At 38.3% G+C, this 21,446-nt stretch overlaps 1 protein-coding gene across 1 annotated transcript in view; it reads left to right on the top strand.

Moving 5' to 3' along the window:
* EIF3H (eukaryotic translation initiation factor 3, subunit H) overlaps window positions 1–21,446 on the top strand; it is a 90,579-nt gene that overhangs the window by 59,126 nt on the left and 10,007 nt on the right. The window contains exons 4-6 of the mRNA XM_009995365.1: window positions 15,423–15,590; window positions 17,080–17,179; window positions 18,559–18,708. Of these exons, the coding sequence (XP_009993667.1) occupies window positions 15,423–15,590; window positions 17,080–17,179; window positions 18,559–18,708 (418 nt within the window). The remainder of the gene's footprint in view (window positions 1–15,422; window positions 15,591–17,079; window positions 17,180–18,558; window positions 18,709–21,446) is intronic.

Genomic DNA, 21,446 nt, shown 5'->3' with positions numbered 1-21,446 from the left:
TGGAAAGAATTGACTTGTCCAAGCCCCATCAGGGAGTCCTTCAGCTGAATGAGCAGTTGAACCGCAGCCTCCTGCCCCCAGCTCTGATGTGCTGCGCGTTACACTGTGCTTTTTCTCTTACTCGTTAGAGAATTGGTTGGAGTGGATCTGCCCCCCTGCTTCCCAACTTGTTTCCCATGTACAAAACCTACTTTTTATAACTTCCTCCTTGGCACAGAGCACTTTTTCTGCCTTTTTAAACAGGGTGTGAGTTTAGTTCTTTCTTGGCTTCTTTAAAATAACAAGCCACACTTAGATATAAAAGTTGCAAGTGCTATGTTGCTGAAATATTAGCTTTGGCTTGCAGAATCCTGCCATATGATGTTACAAGCCTTAGAAAGGAGAGGAATTCTCCCTAACTCTTCTAAATTTAATATTCTTAAATTGTTGAGAGGTTTTGTTTAAATGGTTGCCTATCTTTTGTATGAGCATAGTGCATGATCTCTAATTGTTAGATGCCAGAGGCTGCTTGTGAGAAGGCAGCACTCTCTTTTACCTCAAGTATCTAACCACTCCTGTTTTTATTGTTCCTCTTGCTGTGCTGTGGAAAAGACTTTTTGAAGCTGGGCTGAATTCATTGTTTCTATGAGGACACATTGAAGAAGTTATACCAGCTACAGTCATTGCTGCTTTAGCCTGGGCTTTAGAAACTCTACTGAGTAATACCAATGACAATGCATTCAGTAGATACCTTGCAGGGTTATTGCTCCTAACTGCAGCACTAGCACACAATTAAATGGGTATTTCTGTTTTGAGTTACTTATGTCTGAATTCCCTGTCAGATGATTATCTGGGCAGTGATGTCAAATTATAACCTGGATTATTTTTTGGGGGGGGAAGGGGGAGTGGGTACAGGGAGAAGGGTAGAGATGAACCTTGTAATGCTGCAAACATACACATGCTGTCAGGTTTGTGTATCTTGTTTGTTGCTGTGAAATTGCCTTTCCATTTCTTATTGTTGAACTTGCTGTAGCAACACCCTTGTTCCATGTAGAGAAAAGTATGGCCATGTGTATTAGCATTAGCCACGGTATCCACCTTGATTCCTGGTGAAATGATACTTAAATATAGGGGGGTTGTGGATGTTCTTAACCTCTGTTCTCCCATCCCTTCCCTTCATGTATGTGTGTGTATCTGTACACTCACGCATAAGTGAAAACAAGCAGTAAGTGATGAGGAGAAATCTGATATCCTTGGGAAGAAAATGGAAGTATTCAGGTTGTCAAGGTTGGAAGTCTGATACAAAAGTAGTTTTGGGATTTGAAGAATGCTAATTCATCAACACAGTTGTCTGGATCTCTCTTTGCCAGTTGAAATGTCATGTAGTTGTACCAGGTTTCCTGTTGTTCACCTCCATGTAGAAAACCTCTGAAGACTAAACAATGCTTGTTTCAGTACTTCAATATATTCTTGTGTGTTAAAACAAAGACTGGCATGTCCTGTCCTGCCTCCCTCCCCTCTGCCTCCCTTGCCAAGTGTGGCATACTAAATTGTACTTTTCTTCCGTGGCTTAAGGAGTGAGTGTCCTGGTAGAAAAGTAGTAGGAACTGGAAAAAAAAATTACTTTCATAGGCTGCTAATGAGCCCTTCAAAACTTAACCTGCTGGCTTTCTGTGGCCCCTGTGTTATAAGTTGCTAACCCTGTGTTACACCATCATATAGGAGTTTATCAGAAATCTGTACTGTTGTGCCTGAAACCGTACACTTTTAAAATGTTAGATACCTTTGTCCTGTTTCGCTAATGAAATGTTGTATATACTACTTAATTGATAGCTGTTGTGGCAGCAGTCATGTAAGGAGACACTACAGGGATGTAGCAATGTTCTTGAACATATTTGTGTTGGAATTTGCGTAAAAACAAGGTTTCATCTAATGAAGCATAACATATTTCCTCAATTGATTACCTCTAAAATTCTGAACACATTTTTTTTCTTCTAACATTGGTGCTTAGCTTTATGGGATGAGATGTGTTGAGAATTTGGATGCCATCAGTTCTGGATGATAATTTTCTGGTCAAAATGTCATGTGTCTCATCACTGTGAGCTCTTGCCGCCTGCTAGCATCTATGGCCACTAAATAACTTTTTGCATCTCTACTACCCTGCTAATTCTATCACCTGTCATGTTGACATTTACGTAATGTTATTTGGCTTCAGGAACCGAAGTAAATTTGGTTTTGATTATTTTTCTTCAAGCTCACCAGAAAATGTTAATCAGGATACTTGTACTTTAGAGCCCACCTACAATCAGTTTCTTTCATATTGTTACACAAATGCTAAGCTATCCTAAGAGACAATTGAGAACAGCTCTTGGTAAACAACACACTACAATAAAATACTAGCATAACATGTATCCCTTACGAAGTTTTTAATATATTTAAAAAATACAGCAGTTATTTCAGACACTCAGTTCTGGCTCTCATTAGGCATCAGCTAAGTATGGATCCACAGCATTCATATTTGCAACATAAGCCTTTCATTTCATATATAGAAATGTTTAGATGGAAGGGTTGTTTAGATATCCTTTCAGAAATCTGAATGTTAAGAATGTTTTGTGTTAGCACTGGGATAGTAAAAGTTTATTTTTTTCCCTCCTCTCTTTTAAAGAGTGATAATAAGTGATGTTGAATGTGTCTGTCTTCCGTGAAGTGGTTGGATCTGTAGCTTGAGAACTAAACCAGCAGGGAACCCATCACTCTTAGATCTTTCTGTCTGCAAACTAAGGAAGGGTAAAGATTTTTATTGTGGCAGGGATTATACAAGCAAGAGGACTTGATTAATTTTATCTGAAAGTCAATGCTTGCTAAGCAAATGGCTGACCCCAGATCTCGTACTGGAGATACTGTTTCTCATCTGTCTACTGGGTAGGACTTTGCCTGCATTCTGACTCACTCGTACCTTCTGTGAATTCAAGTTAGGTTGCTCATGGCCTGGGGACTTTACTAACAGCAAAGATGAGTGCACACAGCCAGTAGTACAGCAGACATCTACATGAAGCTACCCTTGGAGCCTTCATATGGTTTATTCACTACTCTCTAAGCTAGTTGGTTAGGATGTCTCAGTCTTTCTTTTTGTCATGGACAATTAAATGACTATCTGCTCAATGGAATGTGTTATGGAGAGGTGTCAGATGGTGTTTTAAGACTGTTCTAAGATGTATACTGAAGTATTCTTGTGACATTGTGTTCATCTAGGTATTATACAAAGCTCCTAGTTACTGCTTTAAATAAGGAGTGAGATTTAAGTGCTATTCTTACTTAAAAGAAATAAGTTAATGCAGCATTTTTACTGCTGTCTGATCAGTGAGTACCTGCACCTGGATAGATAAAACTGGTAGACTTTATAAAACTAATGTGAATTTTGGGGTGTGTGAGGTCTTCCTTTCTCCCTTAAAAGTGTAATAGTTGTTTACTTCTTGAAGCCTTCCTGGTGAACTGGAAGATGTTACTCTGCACCATTAGGGCCCCGGTGGAAGAAGCTCTAAGCCTGAGGCTGAAGACATGCTTATGTCTGTCTTTTTTTTCTCCTCCCAAGTGCATTTAGCACATTTGAAAACAAGATACTTGTGTAATTTTGATTCTAAAGCCGTGTTTGTAGGGGTAGCTACCATATTGTTCTGTTTTGCCAAAAATTGAATCATAGAATCATAGAATCTTAGGGGCTGGAAGGGACCTCGAGAGATCATCTAGTCCAACCCCCCTGCCAGAGCAGGGTCACCTAGAGTACATCACACAGGAACTCATCCAGGTGGGTTTTGAATGTCTCCAGTGAGGGAGACTCCACAACCTCCCTGGGCAGCCTGTTCCAGTGCTCTGTCACTCTTACAGTAAAAATTTTTTTTCGGATATTCACCTTGAACCTCCTGTGCTCCAATTTACACCCATTACCCCTTGTCCTATCACTGGTCATCACTGAGAAAAGCCTAACTCCGTCCCCCTGACACTCACCCCTTACATATTTGTAAACATTGGTGAGGTCACCCCTCAGTCTCCTTTTCTCCAAGCTAAAGAGACCCAGCTCTCTCAGCCTTTCCTCATAAGGGAGATGTTCCACTCCCTTCATCATCTTTGTAGCTCTGCGCTGGACTCTTTCAAGCAGTTCCCTGTCCTTCTTGAACTGAGGGGCCCAGAACTGGACACAATACTCCAGATGTGGCCTCACCAATGCAGAGTAGAGGGGGAGGAGAACCTCTCTTGACCTACTAACCACACCCTTTCTAATGCACCCCAGGATGCCATTGGCCTTCTTGGCCACAAGGGCACATTGCTGGCTCATGGTCATCCTCCTGTCTACCAGGACCCCCAGGTCTCTTTCACCTACACTACTCTCCAGCAGTTCAGCCCCCAACCTGTACTGGGACATGGTGTTGTTCTTCCCCAAATGTAAAACTCTGCACTTCCCCTTGTTGAATTTCATCATGTTTCTCCCCGCCCAACTCTCCAGCCTATCTAAGTCTCTCTGAATGGCAGCACAGCCTTCTGGTGTGTCAGCCACTCCTCCCAGCTTAGTGTCATCAGCAAACTTGCTGAGGGTACATTCTATACCCTCATCCAGGTCATTGATGAAGATGTTGAACAACACCGGTCCCAGTACCGACCCCTGTGGGACTCCACTAGTCACACACCTCCAACCAGATTCTGCCCCATTGACTACAACTCTCTGACTCCTTCCTTTCAACCAGTTCCTAATCCACCTCACTACCTGATCACCAAACCCATACCTGATCAACTTATCTACAAGGATGCTGTGGGAGACGGTGTCAAATGCTTTACTGAAATCAAGATAAACCACATCTACCGCTCTACCATCATCTATCCACCTAGTAATTTCCTCATAGAAGGCTATGAGGTTAGTCAAACATGATTTACCCTTGATAAAACCATGTTGACTGCTCTTGATGACCCCCATGTCCTTGATGTGCCTGGAGATAGTGACAAGAAGAAGTTGTTCCATCACCTTTCCAGGGATGGAGGTGAGGCTGACCGGTCTATAGTTACCCAGGTCCTCCTTCTTGCCCTTCTTGTAGACTGGAGTGACATTTGCTATCCTCCAGTCCTCAGGCACCTCTCCTGTTGCCCATGACTTACTGAAGATGATGGAGAGTGGCCTAGCAATGACCTCCGCCAGCTCCCTCAGCACCCTTGGGTGCATTCCATCCGGACCCATTGATTTATGGATGTCCAGATTACTCAACTGATCCCTAACCCAATCCTCATCTACCACGTCAAACTCTTCCTCTATCTTGACTTCTTCTGGGGCTATATGAATCTGGGGCTCATAGGGAGACCCTGCAGGAGTGAAGACAGAGGCAAAGAAGGCATTCAGCACCTCTGGAACTTGATTGATTGATTATTCCTGCCAAACATTTAACACTGTTATTCCTACACCATGGGCTGATGGAAAACAAATAATAATGTAACTTTCAAATTTAAAAGCTGTCTGTAGCTGTGAATTTTTCTTTGCATTAATCCTGATTTACTATTAGGACAACTAAGGAAAATGGTATGCAGAGGCTGTGTCTGCTTCAGTCTTTGGACCACATTTTGTGAGCTTGAAACTTAAGATTAGTGTGAGAGATTCTTCAAAACAGATGTTTGGGTATTTAGTACCAAGGCATTGGAAAACCACTTGCTTTATTGGATCTGATAAGACAAGGTAGGTATTTTGGCTTTAAGTAAGCTATTGAAGATGTCTGTTCTTTTCCCCTTGCCCTTTGAATTTTTGCAATGCAAGCATTAAGAATAGTGCAAACCATACCCAAACTTCGAAGCTGTACAAAAAAGAAAAGTCATCTTTTGCTTTTCAAGTGAATATTTAAAAACCTCAAAACCCCTGATGTGAAGTCAGTATTATTTATCTCCACTTATTGAAAAGTTATTTAAAAAATGAGACTTTTATGTGATGTGTACTGTAAAACATTACTGATTTTCAAAGTGCAGTGGTTGCTACGTTGTTTCCTTTTTAGTGTCTTTCCCATTCTGCTTTCAAATTACTGAATATGAAAATCTGTGTTAAATTAAAAAAAGTAAAAATGACCATGTAATCATTAATTTTAAACATTACAAATTTTTTTTCCAGATAATTTAATAATCTCTCTGAGCATTTCTGTAATATAAAACCCTACAAAAATACATTGATCTGTTTGACATTTATGTAGGAAAGGAATGATATTTTCACCACACATTTTAGTGCTGTTCTGTGCTTAATTGCTTTGTAATTTGTATCACTAAGGTAGGTAAATTGAAAACATTTTGTATCAGAAGAGTTTTTACCTGTTGATGTAGCCTTACTAGAATAAACAAGCAAAAATCAGTGGTTAGTAAAGAAACTTACGGAAATCTTAATAAACTTTTGAATTTTTATCTTTTTTTTTTTTTTAAAGGGCGTGTTTAGTCACATGGGTTACTCTAATGTGTAGTGGGTTTTTTGGCCTTTAATCCTACTTTGCACTTTAGCAGCTAGAATGATACTCATTGGACAAAAATTGTGTAAGTAAAGGCTTCAAGATGCTGAAGTTCATGGGAATGCATTCCTAATAGAAAATATTCTATGCTTTCATTAGGCATTTGATATTTATTAGGAAATGAGATAGCATCTTCTTGTTCTTTTAGAAGGAAAGCAAGAATTAAGTTGCTCAAATGGCATTTTTAGTAGGAAACTTTACTGCAGTCATGACAATGTAGGCTGACTGAACTTTTTTCTTGATAAAGATTTTAATCTTGTAGCAAATCCAGCTCCAGTCAATGTAAGAATAGTAGTGCAGTAAGCCAAATGGTTGCTTCCGTATGGGTAATGTTTACCTGCCATAAAGGAGGACATTAAGTGTTGTTTGTAAGATACTGTAGAGATGGAGCTTTGTGTATAAATGCCAAGAAAATGACTTCAAATGTATGGCAGAAAACCTTCAAAATATGTTGCATTTTCTTCAAGCAGTTGTTTCTTAAAGATCGTTGTCAACAAAATAGAGAAATTGTATTGCTTGATTTCAACTTTAATTTCAAGACTCTAGTTTAAAATGGGTTTCTGAAATAACAATTGCTTTTAGAAGACTTGAGTGCTTTAGTATTTCCATTATCTTGAGCTGTGTAGAGAATTGTGTGGTCAGTGAGATGTATTTAGTTTGTCCAAAGCCTTATCTGAGTGTTTGCTCATGTGTTAATAAAATTATTTGATATCTTAATGGGTTTGATTGCCTCCTAATTTAGAGGTTGTGTGCTTAGACCAGAGCCCCAGGCTTGCTGTCAGCAAACGCTGGGTGAGTGCCAGCACATGTGCAGGAAGTGGTGTGCTTCCATTTGCTGCTTTCCCGTCATCCCGTCACGCACACCCTCTTGCTCCCCATTCCCCTGTTTTACTCTTTTTCCCTGAAAACTTGTCCTTATTCTCCTCTCTTCCCACCAGCAACAGAACTACCCTTTCCTACTTTTCCCTGCTTTGCTAGGAGGTATGTCCTTGTGCTGGCCCATCTGTTGGAGCCACCTCTGTAAAGCAACAAGGTAGTGATGGGCAGTCACTGCCTGCATTGGTGTGGTGTCCCTGACTCCAGGATGGTTACCTGTGCCCGTGCTGCCAAGCTTCTAGCCATCAACTCTGGTGGAGAATATGCCCGGGCAACTGCTGCCTAAACCGGTAATAAATGCCAGTCTGGAGAAACATACTTACATCTTGGGTAAGTGTCTCCAGATAGAAACACTCCAATTATTTTTTTAATGTTCCAGTTACTTTTCACTGTTCGCCCACTGTGATATCCCCTCTGGGTGTTTGTCCCCTACTTTTCTCTACAGCACAATTAATATCACACAGTGCGGTAATAAAACTTATACTGACTTATGATTGAGGTTAAAAATGAGTGAGTTTACTGAGCGTAGACAATGAATAGTTAGTTTAGATTCTCCCCTTCTTTTCATAAAATGTACTTTTTTCTTTAGAAAGAACTAAGACACTAGCAAGTCCTCAATTCCTGTAATGAGCTTCTACAAACAGAAGGCAGTTGGGTCTGCTCTTCCTAAAACAGTAGCATCCGTGACGTAGATGGAGGTTATTGTTACAGATTTGCTTCCAATTTATCCTATAGCCTATAAAGAAAATGCAGATCTATAAAGCATGCTTTTCAGATGGTGTGTAGTTTTTCCACCCCAGTTGACATTAATATGTAATAATCCTTCAAGAAAAATTTAATCCACTTTGGACAAATATATTCTACCCTTTTTTTCATTGTCAAATTTAGTCATTAAAATGGAGTTGAATTAAGTCTTTTGATTCACTTTTGTTTTTGTGGACTTCTGAGTGACTATGACTCTTGGACTCTTGCCCATTTTCAGGTGATTTTTTCCCATGCAGCTACTTACAGGTCCTGTTCTGCTTAGCTTCCAAGTTGAGGAGATCAGGTGCTTTCAGCTGAGTATAGCAAAAGTGCATAAAATAGAGTACTGTTTTGTGTAACCCTGACTTGATATTTTGGAGAAGGAAATTAATATTATTGAGGAAGGCAATATTTACTTTTAATTTTTTTCTCCCTGAATAGGAGAATTGTTGAGTTACTGAGCTTGTGCATTTGTCTTGGGAGAAGTGTGAGGGAGTTGGATCTAGATAAAAATCTGCTAATTTTTACATGCGTATGTTTTGCACACTTAAGCTTAAGAAATGTCTTTCAGCTGTATCTAAGGGCTTTTTCAGATAAAACTTTGCCTCAGCTGGAATTAAATGAATTCTCGTTTCTCTTTGTCCATCCTTTATGTTTGTACTTTTAAACGAGAATAAGTTGGTTGTGGCACTGATTATATTTGCATCTTCACCATTGGAATTGTTATCGTTAGATTCAGTCATTGTGATTCATAGTTTTTTTTGACAATTAATTGAGATTGTGTGTGTGGAGGGAAAGAAATTAATCTGTTGTATCCATAATTCTCTGTGCTTAATTAAATTAAATAAATCAATTTTCCTTCTTTTCAAATGCATACACTGGTTCCTTGAACTAGCATCTGCTAATTTGCTTTAGTCATTGAAGATACTGTCTGAAGCATAAATGTGGTTTGGCAAAGCTTAGTATGTATAGAAAAAGCAGAATTTTTTCTGCTGCTAAAAAGTACCATGTAGTGTACAGTACTTGTTCAGTATGCATGCTACCACATGGTAGCACTTCAGAAGAGACACATTATTGCCTTAAAAGAACTATCTATTAGTAGTGGGCCTATAAAAGGAATATTTTAGCTTTTCTTCTGTACAGTTTGACCTGAAGAAACAAAATTGGTCATGTTCCTCTTGCCACCTAAATTCAGAGAAATGTTAGCCCAAGGGCTGGATGCTGTTTATTCTGATGGATTTTTGTATGCCCAGTCTTGAGTAAATTTTTTGTTAGTGACAACCCCAAGTTTTAGTTCATCTGTCTTGTAGATGCCAAGGATTCTGCAGGGGAACAATATTAGTCCTCAGGTACTCCAGAGAGTCCCTCTGACAAGGCCACTGCAGGTGAGGGAGCACAGAAGGTCTGTCTTGTTCTTCAGTCAGTGCCTGGTCTTCATGAAGATGAGTTAACTGTTTGAATTCATAGTTTTAGGACAAATCTGTGAAATGCAGGTCAAGACAATCACTTAACTGTTGAGGCTGAAGGCTATACAGATGTTAGTGGTTCATAACATAGAGTTGGTTGTTACCTCTTTTGGTAGCGCTGCCTGTGTCCAGTGGATGCCGCAGCCAGCTGGGCGAGCAGCAACGTCAAACCAGTCTATGGCACATGATACTGGGTATGGCATGCTTCTGCTTTGGTTGGCTTGGCTATTTTAGGAAATATATTGGTTGCTGCTCTTAAAACCACATTACTTAAGGCGTATCAACTTAAAATACATTTTGGAAATTAAGGCCTTGAGCGTCCAAGGTGCCACCAAATATATTGTCTCCAGGCCATCTTTGATCAGGATTTCACATGTCATAATATTTACCAGCATTCTGAACATGGCCAGGCTGAAATGCATCTGACCTGCTGGTAATAACAGCTATTTAGGTACTAAATTTCATCAACATGTACATTGATATATGACCATCTGAGAGCTGGATTTTAATGAATTGTTTATAAAGAAATAAAAATAATACAATTTTAATGACAAATAAACTTGAATCATGTATCAGGTTCCACTAAGAACACTTGTTTTGGAAGTATTGTAGAAATAAGCTGTTATTTCAAGAAGGATATGAATTTGCAAGTTGTAAACTCTGTTGTCTTTAGATTTATTTATATTTTTAAATCATTACATAAACCTTTTTTCAGCACCTCAGTTGATTTGACCAATTCCTAAATTAGGTTTTCAAGTAGTGACTTTATTGACCAAGGATATTTTAAGGTATTTAGAGAACATGGTTCAGTTGTCCCAATGTTGAATGGGTCATCACATTAGTATTCAGTATTTGGCTTTGTCTCTCATTTATTATGTAATTTTGGATATGTAGTTTTCTAGTTGGTAAGGTGGGTTATATATCTTCTATATGTTAAAGCCTAGCTAAAGCTTTTCTAGACAAATAATAGTAACACTTTCTAGCTGCATTAATCCCCCTTCTCCCCCCCCCCGATTTGTTTGCAAGTGAAGGAAAACATTACCCTTTTAGAGGAAGGAGGTCGTGGTTTGGTTTGGTTTGGGTTTTTTTAGTTGTTTTGCCTTTGTTTTTTATTAATAGCAAATATTCTCTTAAAAAAATACCTACCCCAGAGAAGTGCTCAGGAGATGCATGATGGCTCAGGGAATAGAGGTTCCACACACTCAATGTAGGAAGCACACTGAGAAGTGCAAGCATGACGGTCATAAGGACACTCCTGAACAAATGATTTGCTTTAAAAGATAGGTACACCATTGAAATGTGGGGGAGAGGGGGGGAAATACCCTGATGTGCCTGTTCTCCTGCCCTTTTCCTTGCTTATCTCAGTTCTGGACACTCTCAGACTTAGTGGCAGTTTTTACATGTGCCTTGGGAAGGGCTATGACTTGAAGCAGTGAACTCCTCGTTAGAAGCAGTGGATGATTGCCCCAAGTCCTAGCAGACTGAGGACTTGGTAGGAGGAGAGAGCTCTTACCCAGTCTGTGTTAAACTTCTATGTAAAAAGATAATGTTCTGTAGATTGGGCGAAAGATGTAAAGAAACAGTGGTACCAAAATCAGCAAAAGGAAACTGGGGCCTGTTATCCATTTGTGCAAGTTGGCAGCTTGTTGGAGTTATCTAGCTACTAATACATGTTATAAAGTATACATGTTTGGTTAAAAGAGTTTCCATTTCTCCCTGGTGGGGACTGCATCATGTTTTAATTTCTGCAGTTCTTTTCCCAAGGCAGAGATGTTAGCTATTGATGCTTTATTGGTTCTTTGAGATTTTTCTGCTATTGCCTTCATTATCATCTAACTGCTAACAGTCTTGAGAGGAGGAATTGCTGATTTGAGATCTGGATGGTTTTCACTGAGTTCTTTTTCTTCTAGATGGTGTCGCTTACACTTACATTCAGTTACATATTGCTGGTCATACGGTTTTTAAGAAAAGTTGTCCAGGAACTTGGTTACCAGTTACCTCTCAGATAAACACTTTTAAGAGCGTGGTATGCCTTTATTCAAGTTTGTAAAAGATCTGGATAGATTCATAGCATGATTGGAGTTGGAAGGGACTTTAAAGATCATCTAGGTCCCAACCTCCCTGCTACAGGCAGGAACATCTCCAACTATATCAGGTTGCTAAAAGCCCTGTCCAACCTGTCCTTGAACACAGAATCGCTGAATCACAGAATTGTCATGATTCAACACTTCCAGGGAGAGGGCATCCACAGCTATCCTGGACAACCTGTTCCAATATCTCACCACCCTCACAATAAAAAAGAAGGGGGGAATCACTTCCTTTGACCTGCTGGTCATTCTTCTTTTCATAGAATCAGAATCATAGAACTCTTCAGGTTGGAAAAGACCCTTGGGATCACCAAGTCCAACCATCACCCCTACCCTACAAAGTCCTCCCCTAAACCATATCCACCAACACCACATCCAAATTACTCTTAAACATATCCAGGGATGGTGACTCAAGCACCTCCCTGGGCAGCCCATTCCAGTGTCCGCTCTTTCTGGGAAAATGTTTTTCCTAATGCTCAGTCTAAATCTCTCCCCTGTTGCAGCTTGATGCCATTCCCTCTTGTTCTGTTGCTGTGAAAAGAGACCAGCACCAACCTCTCTACAATGACCTTTCAGGTAGTTGTAGAGACTGACAAGGTCTCCTCTCAGCCTCCTCTTCCTCAAATTAAACACTCCCAGGTCCTTCAAGTGTTCTTCATAAGATTTATTCTCTAGGCCCTTCACCAGCTTCATTGCCCTCCTCTGTACTCGCTCCGGCACCTCGGTATCTTTGATGCAGCCTGTGATATGGCTTTCTGGGCTGCAAGTGTACACTGCCAGCTCATGTTGAGATTTCCATCAACCAGTACCCTCAAGTCCATTCCCCACCCAGCCTGTAGTTGTGCTTGGGATTGCCTTGGCCCATGTGCAGGACCTTGCACTTGGCATTGTTGAACTTCATGTGATTTGCACAGGCCCATCACTCAAGCCTGTCAAGGCCCCTCTGGGTGACTTCCCTTCTTTCCAGTGTGTCAATCAGATCACTCAGCTTGATGTTGTCAGCAAACTTTCTGGGGGTGCACTCAATTCCACTGTCCATGTCATCAATAAATATGTTAAACAGCACCGGTCCCAATAATGACCTTTAAGAACACCACTCACCACTCATCTCCACTTGGACATCAAGCTGTTGACCGCAGCATTTTGAGTGTGACCATCTGACCAATTCCTTATCCACCAAGTGGTCTATTGGTCAAGTCCATGTCTTTCCAATTTAGAGGCAAGGATGTCATGCAGGACAGTGTTAAGTGCTTTGCGCTAGCCCACATAAATTACATCAGTTGCTTTTCCTTTAACACCAGCATTGTAACCTGCATCATAGAAGGCCATCAAATTATTTTCTTAGGGTATTTCCTCTCTTTAGTATTACCTCTCTTAAGGAAGAAATTGTCTGAATGGCTCAACCACATGATTTCATAGGAATCTTAAGTAATTTTCCCATTGTTACATGACCACGTCTACCTTGACAGTGTCCTCAATTACAAGAGAAGTGGCACTGCAGGGAGCAGTCTAGGTCAGCCATCTAAAAACCCGCATTTAACTTCATTCTCAAAAATTTATCTCAGCTGCTTTTGAAAATTTCTTTCTAGCATTTCTTCTTTGTTACTTCATTTGCCTAGGAAGGATCTAACCATGGTTTCATGTTTTAGCATGTTGTAGCATGTCATGTCAAAAGTAAGTCTTGCTTGCTTTCCACTCAGATATGTCTTTGAAAAGCTTATTTTAACCAAAATGGTTTATTCTAGCTATATTTAATAAATGGTTTATATGTTTTTTCAATTAAAAATTGTGTTCACAGCACACTCTTGTAGTTTCTTCAAGGGGTGGTCTGTGTTCTTTGCTTTAACTGTAAAATTTAGAAATTTAAGATCTTACCCCCAAAACCCCAACAAAACTGTGATGTTTAAGGACTGAGCTTATTTGACATGCTAGATCTTACTTTGCTTTTGTGAGAAGCACTGAGATGCTACCAGCTAAAGCATCAGGGCTGCTGTGTAAGGACCTTGCTTGAAACTGGCCACTATTCCTGGAAGCTGTGCAATGCAAGTGGGATTAAAGCTGATTTTTATCTGCCAAGTTCCCCCCTTTCAGGCAGAAGGCTTTCATGCTGACTTTAAATTAGCTGTTTGATCAGTTTTGCTATATGGCTGTCCTGAAGAGTGTATTGGCATCTTTAGATTTGCCTTGGTTTAGAGACAGCCAAAGGGTGCTGGGCTTTTTTTTGCCTGTAGTATTATTGTGGGATTTGAGATTGTAGCCTGGGTGGTTTTGCTGTATTAGTTTTGGGATGCTCTACTATTATGGTGTCCTGGAAGAAACAAAAATGGCAAGTAATTTCTATTAAGAAATTACAAAATAGAATGCAACCACCAACATATGCTGATAAAAAAAGTCTGCAAGGGTTTATGTAAGTGTACATAGATTACTTTAAAAATACAGTCAGTAACATATGGCAATTTAATGAAAAGGACCAGCAGGCTGCAGAATGTAGTTTGTGCTGTAAGGATGATAAGTTGGAAAAATATTTGCCCAATCTTGAAAAATGTATAGTCATATCTTTAAAAAATATGGTTGGATTTGGTTGTTTTTCTCTTTAAATAACATTGAGTGGGGTCTGAAAATGTAGTACATTCTGTCCTCTAATTAGTTTATGTTGCTTTCCTTTATAATTAATACTGTATTTTTGTATGTGCAAGGAGAAGCTTTGAAAAAAAACCTAGCAAAACCAAATTGTGTGTTTTTTTAAATCTTTGTGAATTTTGCAGTTGCAGACAAAAGTTAAGGATTATGTAGTGTTCTTACATTTGAATTCCTGTCAGCTGGCTGTGCATGTTGGTTCATCTGATAATCACACTGAAATCTCTTTCCTTAAATTTAACCAGCAGGCACAATGTCTGTCTGTTTAAAAGGTCTGAGAAGTGATAAGGTGTGTTGATCTGCTTGATAGGATTAAGTTAAACATTCCTGAATAAAATTATTTTCCATCAAGACAATCTGTTTGAATGATGCATTTAAAAGAAACAGAATTTATGCATTTGTACAATGAAGCATTACAGCTGTTGGTGTAAAAAGCCTGACAAAAATGTTCTCTACTGTCCAAGGTAACTTACTGTATATAAATGTATGTGTATTATTTATAATATATACATACATGTATACTTAACCATTTGTATGCATCTAAAAAGAATAAACAGTATTGAAAAATTGAACATAAATGCAGACAAAACTATCTGACATCTATAGCTGGTCCCCCCAAACTCTTAATTCTGAAAATGTACTTTAACATTGTGAAAAAGACGTAAATGGTGTATCTTCTGTTTTATATACTCATTAAATAGTTTTCCTTTTGATTCCAGAAGTTATCTAATTCCAGACAGTATTACAACTTAAATCACAATATTTCTTTGTTACTAAATGGTAAAATGTTACTGCTTAATGAAACCCACTGTCAAGGGTTTTTTTATGAATGAGCAAGGTAATACACAGTGCAAATGACGTGTAACAGTTTGCTGATCACTTTAGCAATTAACTGCAGCTGAAAAAAGTCTGCTTACTCAGGCTGGTCTTCCTCTCATTCTCTGAGAAAGCTCTGGATTTTACTGAAAACACTCCAGCAGTGAATAAACACACTTCTGTGCAGTTGCAAAAATTAAAATGAAATAAAACACAATTTCTTCATTTGAGCTCTCTCTCAAAATACTACAGCTCGTGTAAGTTTACTTTCTAAACATTCTTTTTATTTAATCTAGTTCAATACCAGATGGAAATGATGCGAAGCCTTCGCCACGTAAACATTGATCATCTTCACGTTGGCTGGTACCAGTCCACGTACTATGGCTCTTTTGTCACTCGTGCCCTCCTGGACTCCCAGTTCAGTTACCAGCATGCAATTGAGGAGTCTGTAGTTCTCATTTACGGTTAGTATGAGGTTTCCTTTATTATTCTTTTCCCCTCTTAATATTATTACTACTATTTTTGTATTCTGTCTTTTGCCTGTAAGAGTAGCCTGGCAGGCCTTTTCGAGTAAATACCAACCCTGTGTCTACGGCAGCCTCAGCAGCAGCTAAGTCTAGACAGGGTTTCCTTCTTTCTGTTTATTTTTCTTGCTATCAGAGCCCTGATGTGTACGTTTTGGAATGCTGGAGTAGCTGCTTCATTTTTATTCCTTCATCTCCCCTCCCTCGTCGAAGGGGCTGGTGGAACCCGACCAGATGTCTAACAAACCCTGCTTGCTAGCGTGTCTGGCTCTGTACGTGACTGACCAATCATCGCATGAATTGCCAACTTTTTTTTTTATACCTCTGACAGAAGCATACAAAACCTGGACTGTTTCTTAGCACAAAGATTTTTTTCTTTTCTGCCTATTTAATGGTGTTTCCTCAAGCTCTCCAGACCAGATGTTCTGTGCTGTATCAGAACCATAGGCAATTTAACAGCTTTATAGCCTCCCCCTCCCCAAACACTCACAGTTTGCCATATCTGGCAGACTTGCATATAGTTTCCAGCTGAGAAGTAAATGTAACGTCCTGAGTATCTGTCAGAAAAAATACTAATGAATACGATCAATCTTATGAGCTGCCCCAAAATTGTTTCAGTATGTTAACAATTGGATTACAGTAAAGAACAAGTTGTTAAAGTATACTTATATTGGCTGGAAACATTGCATCATCAGACCTTGATGAATTTTCCACTTGTTTCAGTCTATTTTGGTTTTCATTTTATCACCGATTGCTAAAAGTTTTACTGTGTTAAGTTTCAGACAACATGAATGTTAACACAGCTTTTATTCTCCTGTTGGCATGCTTCAGCCGTTATCATGCTGCAAGTGTTAAGCTTCTTTGTCCTAGGAATGTAACAGTTTGTTTAGAAATTCAGAAGAGTATGTTGAGGCAAAACTAATCTTTTTATATACCAGGTACATTGTTGTGCACGAAGCAGCAGGGCAACTTGATCTGAATGAGCTTATTGCTTCTCTAAAATTACTTTTTTTTTTGGTTGTATAAATTGTACTTTAATGAATATTTTAATTTACTGTGTAATTACTGGAGGGAAAAATCTTTATTTAAATGAGGTAGCTCTTACATAAGTTCTGTGGATGGTTCATATGAAAAAAGAAAATGTGACTTAGACCTTTAATGGGGAAATAATATTGTGAATAGAATGGGTTTAGATCCCCCCACATTCTCCAAGTTAAGCTAATTAATAAGCTTCTCTGTATATATTTAGTTATATTTTACATTTCAGTACAATAGGTTTACTTCTGCTATAGTGTCTTTTCTGTGTTGTAGTATTTTTTTTAATAAGACTATGTAATTATTTTCCTCCTGTTTATGTCATTCAGATATTATTTTTAAAAAAGGCATTCTGTGGTTAGTAATACTGTGCTTTCTCCATTTTTTATTATAGATCCCATCAAGACTGCCCAAGGGTCTTTGTCACTAAAGGCATATAGGCTGACTCCCAAACTGATGGAGGTTTGCAAAGAAAAAGACTTCTCTCCAGAAGCGTAAGTAACCTAAAAGAATGTTTTCTCATAGGATTATTTGAGAGGCAGAAGGGTACATGGAGTGATGAAATACTGTATTTTGAAATCCCATATAACAGTGTGTACTGGGGAAACAGGGATATACATATATATATACACATATATATATATATATAAGGTAGTGACATGTACACTGATACAGTGGGCTGAAAAGGCAGGAAAGTCAATCTTTGAGCATCTAAATAAGGGTTGAAGTGGTGGAACTCGAGGAGATTTTGAAATGGTCAGTGGGCTGGTTGTAAGGACCACAGTGAGAATAGCTGTATCTAGAAAGAGAGTCAAAAATAATAATTAAAAAAAAAAAAAAAAAGAAGAAGAGAAGGGGAAATAGCTGGTTTGTCTTTAAGCTCTTTTTCTTCCAGCAGGAAAATTGAACAGGTATTCTGGAGTAGCTGTTCTTCTGTATTTATTCAAAATTAACTACCCCACGTAGACAGTCTTGGAGTAAAGTAGGATAATTACTCTGGTTCAAAAGATTAGTCACGTGTAATAGATCTAGGTCTTGCCTGTCATCTTTTTCCTCAAACAGCTTGGTGTTTAAGGGCAAAAGCACAAGCACTTGTTGAACTTCCTTTGTCGAGGAAAAATTAAATAATTTTATGGCTTGATGTCTAAACATAACATTTCCATGATGAACAAACTAATCTATGCTTAGCAAAAAAAACCAAACCCCAACAAAACAATACAAAGAAGTTCAGGTTATATTTATATTTCCTTTGAAACTTAGAGATCATGCATTTATTTCCAGATGTTATGAAAGGTATTACTGTCTGCTTTATTATAAAGCAATAACAATAGTTCTTATGTATACTGTAAAAAAAAAAAATAAAATAAAAAAATGGAAGTTTAGATTTTAATAACCACCATGGAATTTAATTATTCCAAAACACTATTTTGTCAATGTAATTTTTGGTCAGTAAAAATTTTAGTTATTCAGCTATTAGGGAAATTGTTTTTCATTGTAGTAGTTATGATTTTAAAGGCGTTTTAATGTCATGGGTTAATTACCTGTTCACGTCTGTTTAAGAAATCGTGATGGCAGGGAAATCAGTATTTTGGAAGGGGCAGAGTTAATCCTGTCAGTAGAGTCTTTTGCTGGAGGCTTTTTCATGTAAGTAATACATTAGAAAGCAAAGCAGGCTGCTTGACTTCTGAGAGTTTTTCCTAGAGCAGTTTTTCCTAGTCTTTCTAAATGTGAGGTTTTGCCATGCAAATGCTCTCTTACAAAAATTTCACTCTTGTTTGATTGATGAAAATCAAGAGTTTATACCAAATTCAACAAAAAGAACAAGAGAGTTACTGGTTATATTAATAAATATTTATAAACTTTTTTTTTTCAGTTTGAAAAAAGCAAATATTGCTTATGAAAACATGTTTGAAGAAGTGCCCATTGTAATTAAGAATTCATACCTGATCAATGTGATGTTATGGGAACTGGAAAAGAAATCCGCAGTAGCCGATAGACATGAGTTGCTCAGTCTGGCTAGCAGGTAAGTACTTGTTACAATAATGGATGTATTTTGATTTGCTTTTCCAAACCACAGTTTAACACCTTGGGTGAAATCCCAGTCTCATTACAGTCTGTGGAAGCTTTGCCTTGACTTTTAATGGGGTTAAGACTTTACCCTTCATGTTCTTTTGCTGAAGGAAAAACTGCATGGTGAAACTATGGCATTAGATTCAAGGACTGAATTCAGACTGTAATCTGCATATACCTGTACTGCTTGAAGTGTATAATCTTTTCAGCAGTGTATATTTCTTCAAGAAAATACTTGCATTCAGTAAATTTAGGCAAATAGCTCTGGAAAGAAAATGTGGCTTTGTTAAATATTCCTTAATTCTATAAATTATTTAATAAAAAATATTCACATTTGTTCTACTCTGGCAAGGGAATGCATTTGAAAATGAAATTATAAAGCCAGTCTGAGGAACTGGCAAAAATGCTCAAACTGATTGTCATGACAGCCAGTATTCATGATGTCAGAAATCTTATGAGAGTTTCTAGAACAATCTTCTGATAACTTTAAGCACCACAAAATTGTTATACTTCGATAAATCTTAGACAACACAGTACAGTTGATTGGATTATTATTGGGCTGGCCAAAATAACCAGGTACACAAAATTATGTTGTATCTTGTTGCATGTAGAAACTGGGATGTGTTCAGTTTTGGATGTAAAACTATTTTTTACATGGAGGTGTTGTCTGCCAAGATTCTGATCCCCAACCAAGTGAGCTGAATACTAGTGTCCTTTTTTCTTTTTACCCTCTTCTTGAGCTATACACACACAAACCCCTCCCTCCTCCCCACCTACCACATAAAGCTGCTGGTAATTGATATATGTTGCAAGTGATCTGTATGTTGCCTGAGTTAGCAGAAATTTTCTTTACTTCTTTTCTTTACTTGAGCTTCTATGTATGTACTGAGGGATCTGATTGCTCTTAAGAGAAATTGGTCAAGAGAGAACAGGTATAGGGTTGAAATCTCTCAGGGAATTTACAGCTGTTGCAAGAAATACTTAGTAAATTTGTCCAGTAAAGTTATGGCTTTAAACCTTGAAATTAACAAAGTGAAGTATTTTTGCCAAGATGTTCAGTCTGCTTAACTTTTCAGGCTTTCTGTGAGGCTCTTTTCTTGGTCAAAGACCACAAAGCTTTTCCTGTCTAAGGAGAGGGTGGGCACTGGATGTCAGAGATGACAGTGACTCCTTATGAGCTGTACCACTTCTCTGTGAAAAGGAGGACCATGCTGAGGATACAGCAGGTTTTCAGGGGACCTGCAGCATTGTCCTTGATTGTTTCTATGGGTTTACTCCTTTAAAAAGAAATGGGATTACCCAACATCCTGGATCCTAGCACAGGCTGCTGCTACTACTCACGCAATACAGTTCTGGAAATGGAAATTAGTTTGAGCAGATCACAAACCACAGCTGATGTTTGTCATCAGCTTTACATCTTACGTAGTAACTGTTCCATACCACTGCCCTGACTGAGGATAAAAGATAAGAATTGTCCAAATTAATTTCCTTTTTGGAATGATAGTGTTAATAACCTGGTGCAAGACAGGCTTCTGTGTTGGTCCTTGTATCAGTTATTGGGGTGAGAAGTGAACAAGAAAAACAGGACCTCAAAACAAGTGAAAAAGAAAACTTTATTGTTTGTGTTAGGAATCCTTCACAACAGGAAAAAAGGGGATAACCTTTTTCTTAGTGAATCAGGTTTTTTTTAAGTGTTTCCTTGAAGCAGTGCAGCAGTCTTGACAATGACACAGGTGGAACTGGATTCTTGATAAACCTGGTTTAAAAGCGCCTTTCCAATTACGTGTGTTTCTGCCAGTTATTATCCTATATACTGGCAGCAATTTCTTGAGCCATTTGAAGTCTAGAATTTTCAGAGGTGTTTCTGAATTATGTCTCTTGAGCTTATTTTCCTGGCAGCGTTCTTCTAGGTCATCTGGTCTGTTTGAGGATCTTAGGGGTGTTTAGTTTGGTTTCAAGGGGAGAAAGTTTTGCAAATTACCCCAGTGGATTTATTTGGAGTTTTTGTATGTGTCTTTTAAAAAAATATTTGATAGCTGCATTCAGTTACCAGGCAGGTTACATTCAGTATAACTGTACAACTCAGCAGCTGGCAAATTGAAACATTTTAATGCTCGTTTATTCAAGGTAGAGTGACTTATACTGCCTGCTGAAATATTTAAGTAGTTTTTTTTCTTGAATTCAACTGTGAAGGTTTCTCTGTCAATGAATATGTTGCCTGAAGTAGGGGAATTCAAATCCTCACTATTCTGGAATTTTATTTTCACTTTGCATTTCCTTATTTTTTGGTGCATGTCCTCCTTACTTAACTTTGCTGTTGTAGAATTAGTTGGCAGTAACTTTAAGCCTACTGTTTTTTTTTCTGTTAAGAGTTTGGTGTTCATTGGGCTTTTTTTTTGGTTTAGTGGTGGTTGTTTTGGTTTTTTTTTGTTCTTTGGGAGCATCCCTGGACCTTTTTTAATCTTCTGAAGCAATGGTTTTGGCAATTAAATTATTTACCCATAGTTCTTTGGAGAGTTTGTTTCATCAAGATTCTCACATGTTTAACCACCCACCTTGTCGGAGTTTCAAGCTATACCTATTTGAGGTACTTTGTCTGCATCTTAATATCTTTCTTCTTTTGAAGTATATTTGTGATAATTGTATAGAGTAGTTTACTTTTTTGGGCATGAATTCGTGTTTCTCTTCTCT

The sequence above is a fragment of the Chaetura pelagica genome, unplaced genomic scaffold, assembly GCF_000747805.2.
Source record: "Chaetura pelagica isolate M959 unplaced genomic scaffold, ChaPel_1.0 scaffold53, whole genome shotgun sequence".
Taxonomy (NCBI): Eukaryota; Metazoa; Chordata; class Aves; order Apodiformes; family Apodidae; genus Chaetura; species Chaetura pelagica.
This window is presented reverse-complemented; position numbering and strand designations above follow the sequence as displayed.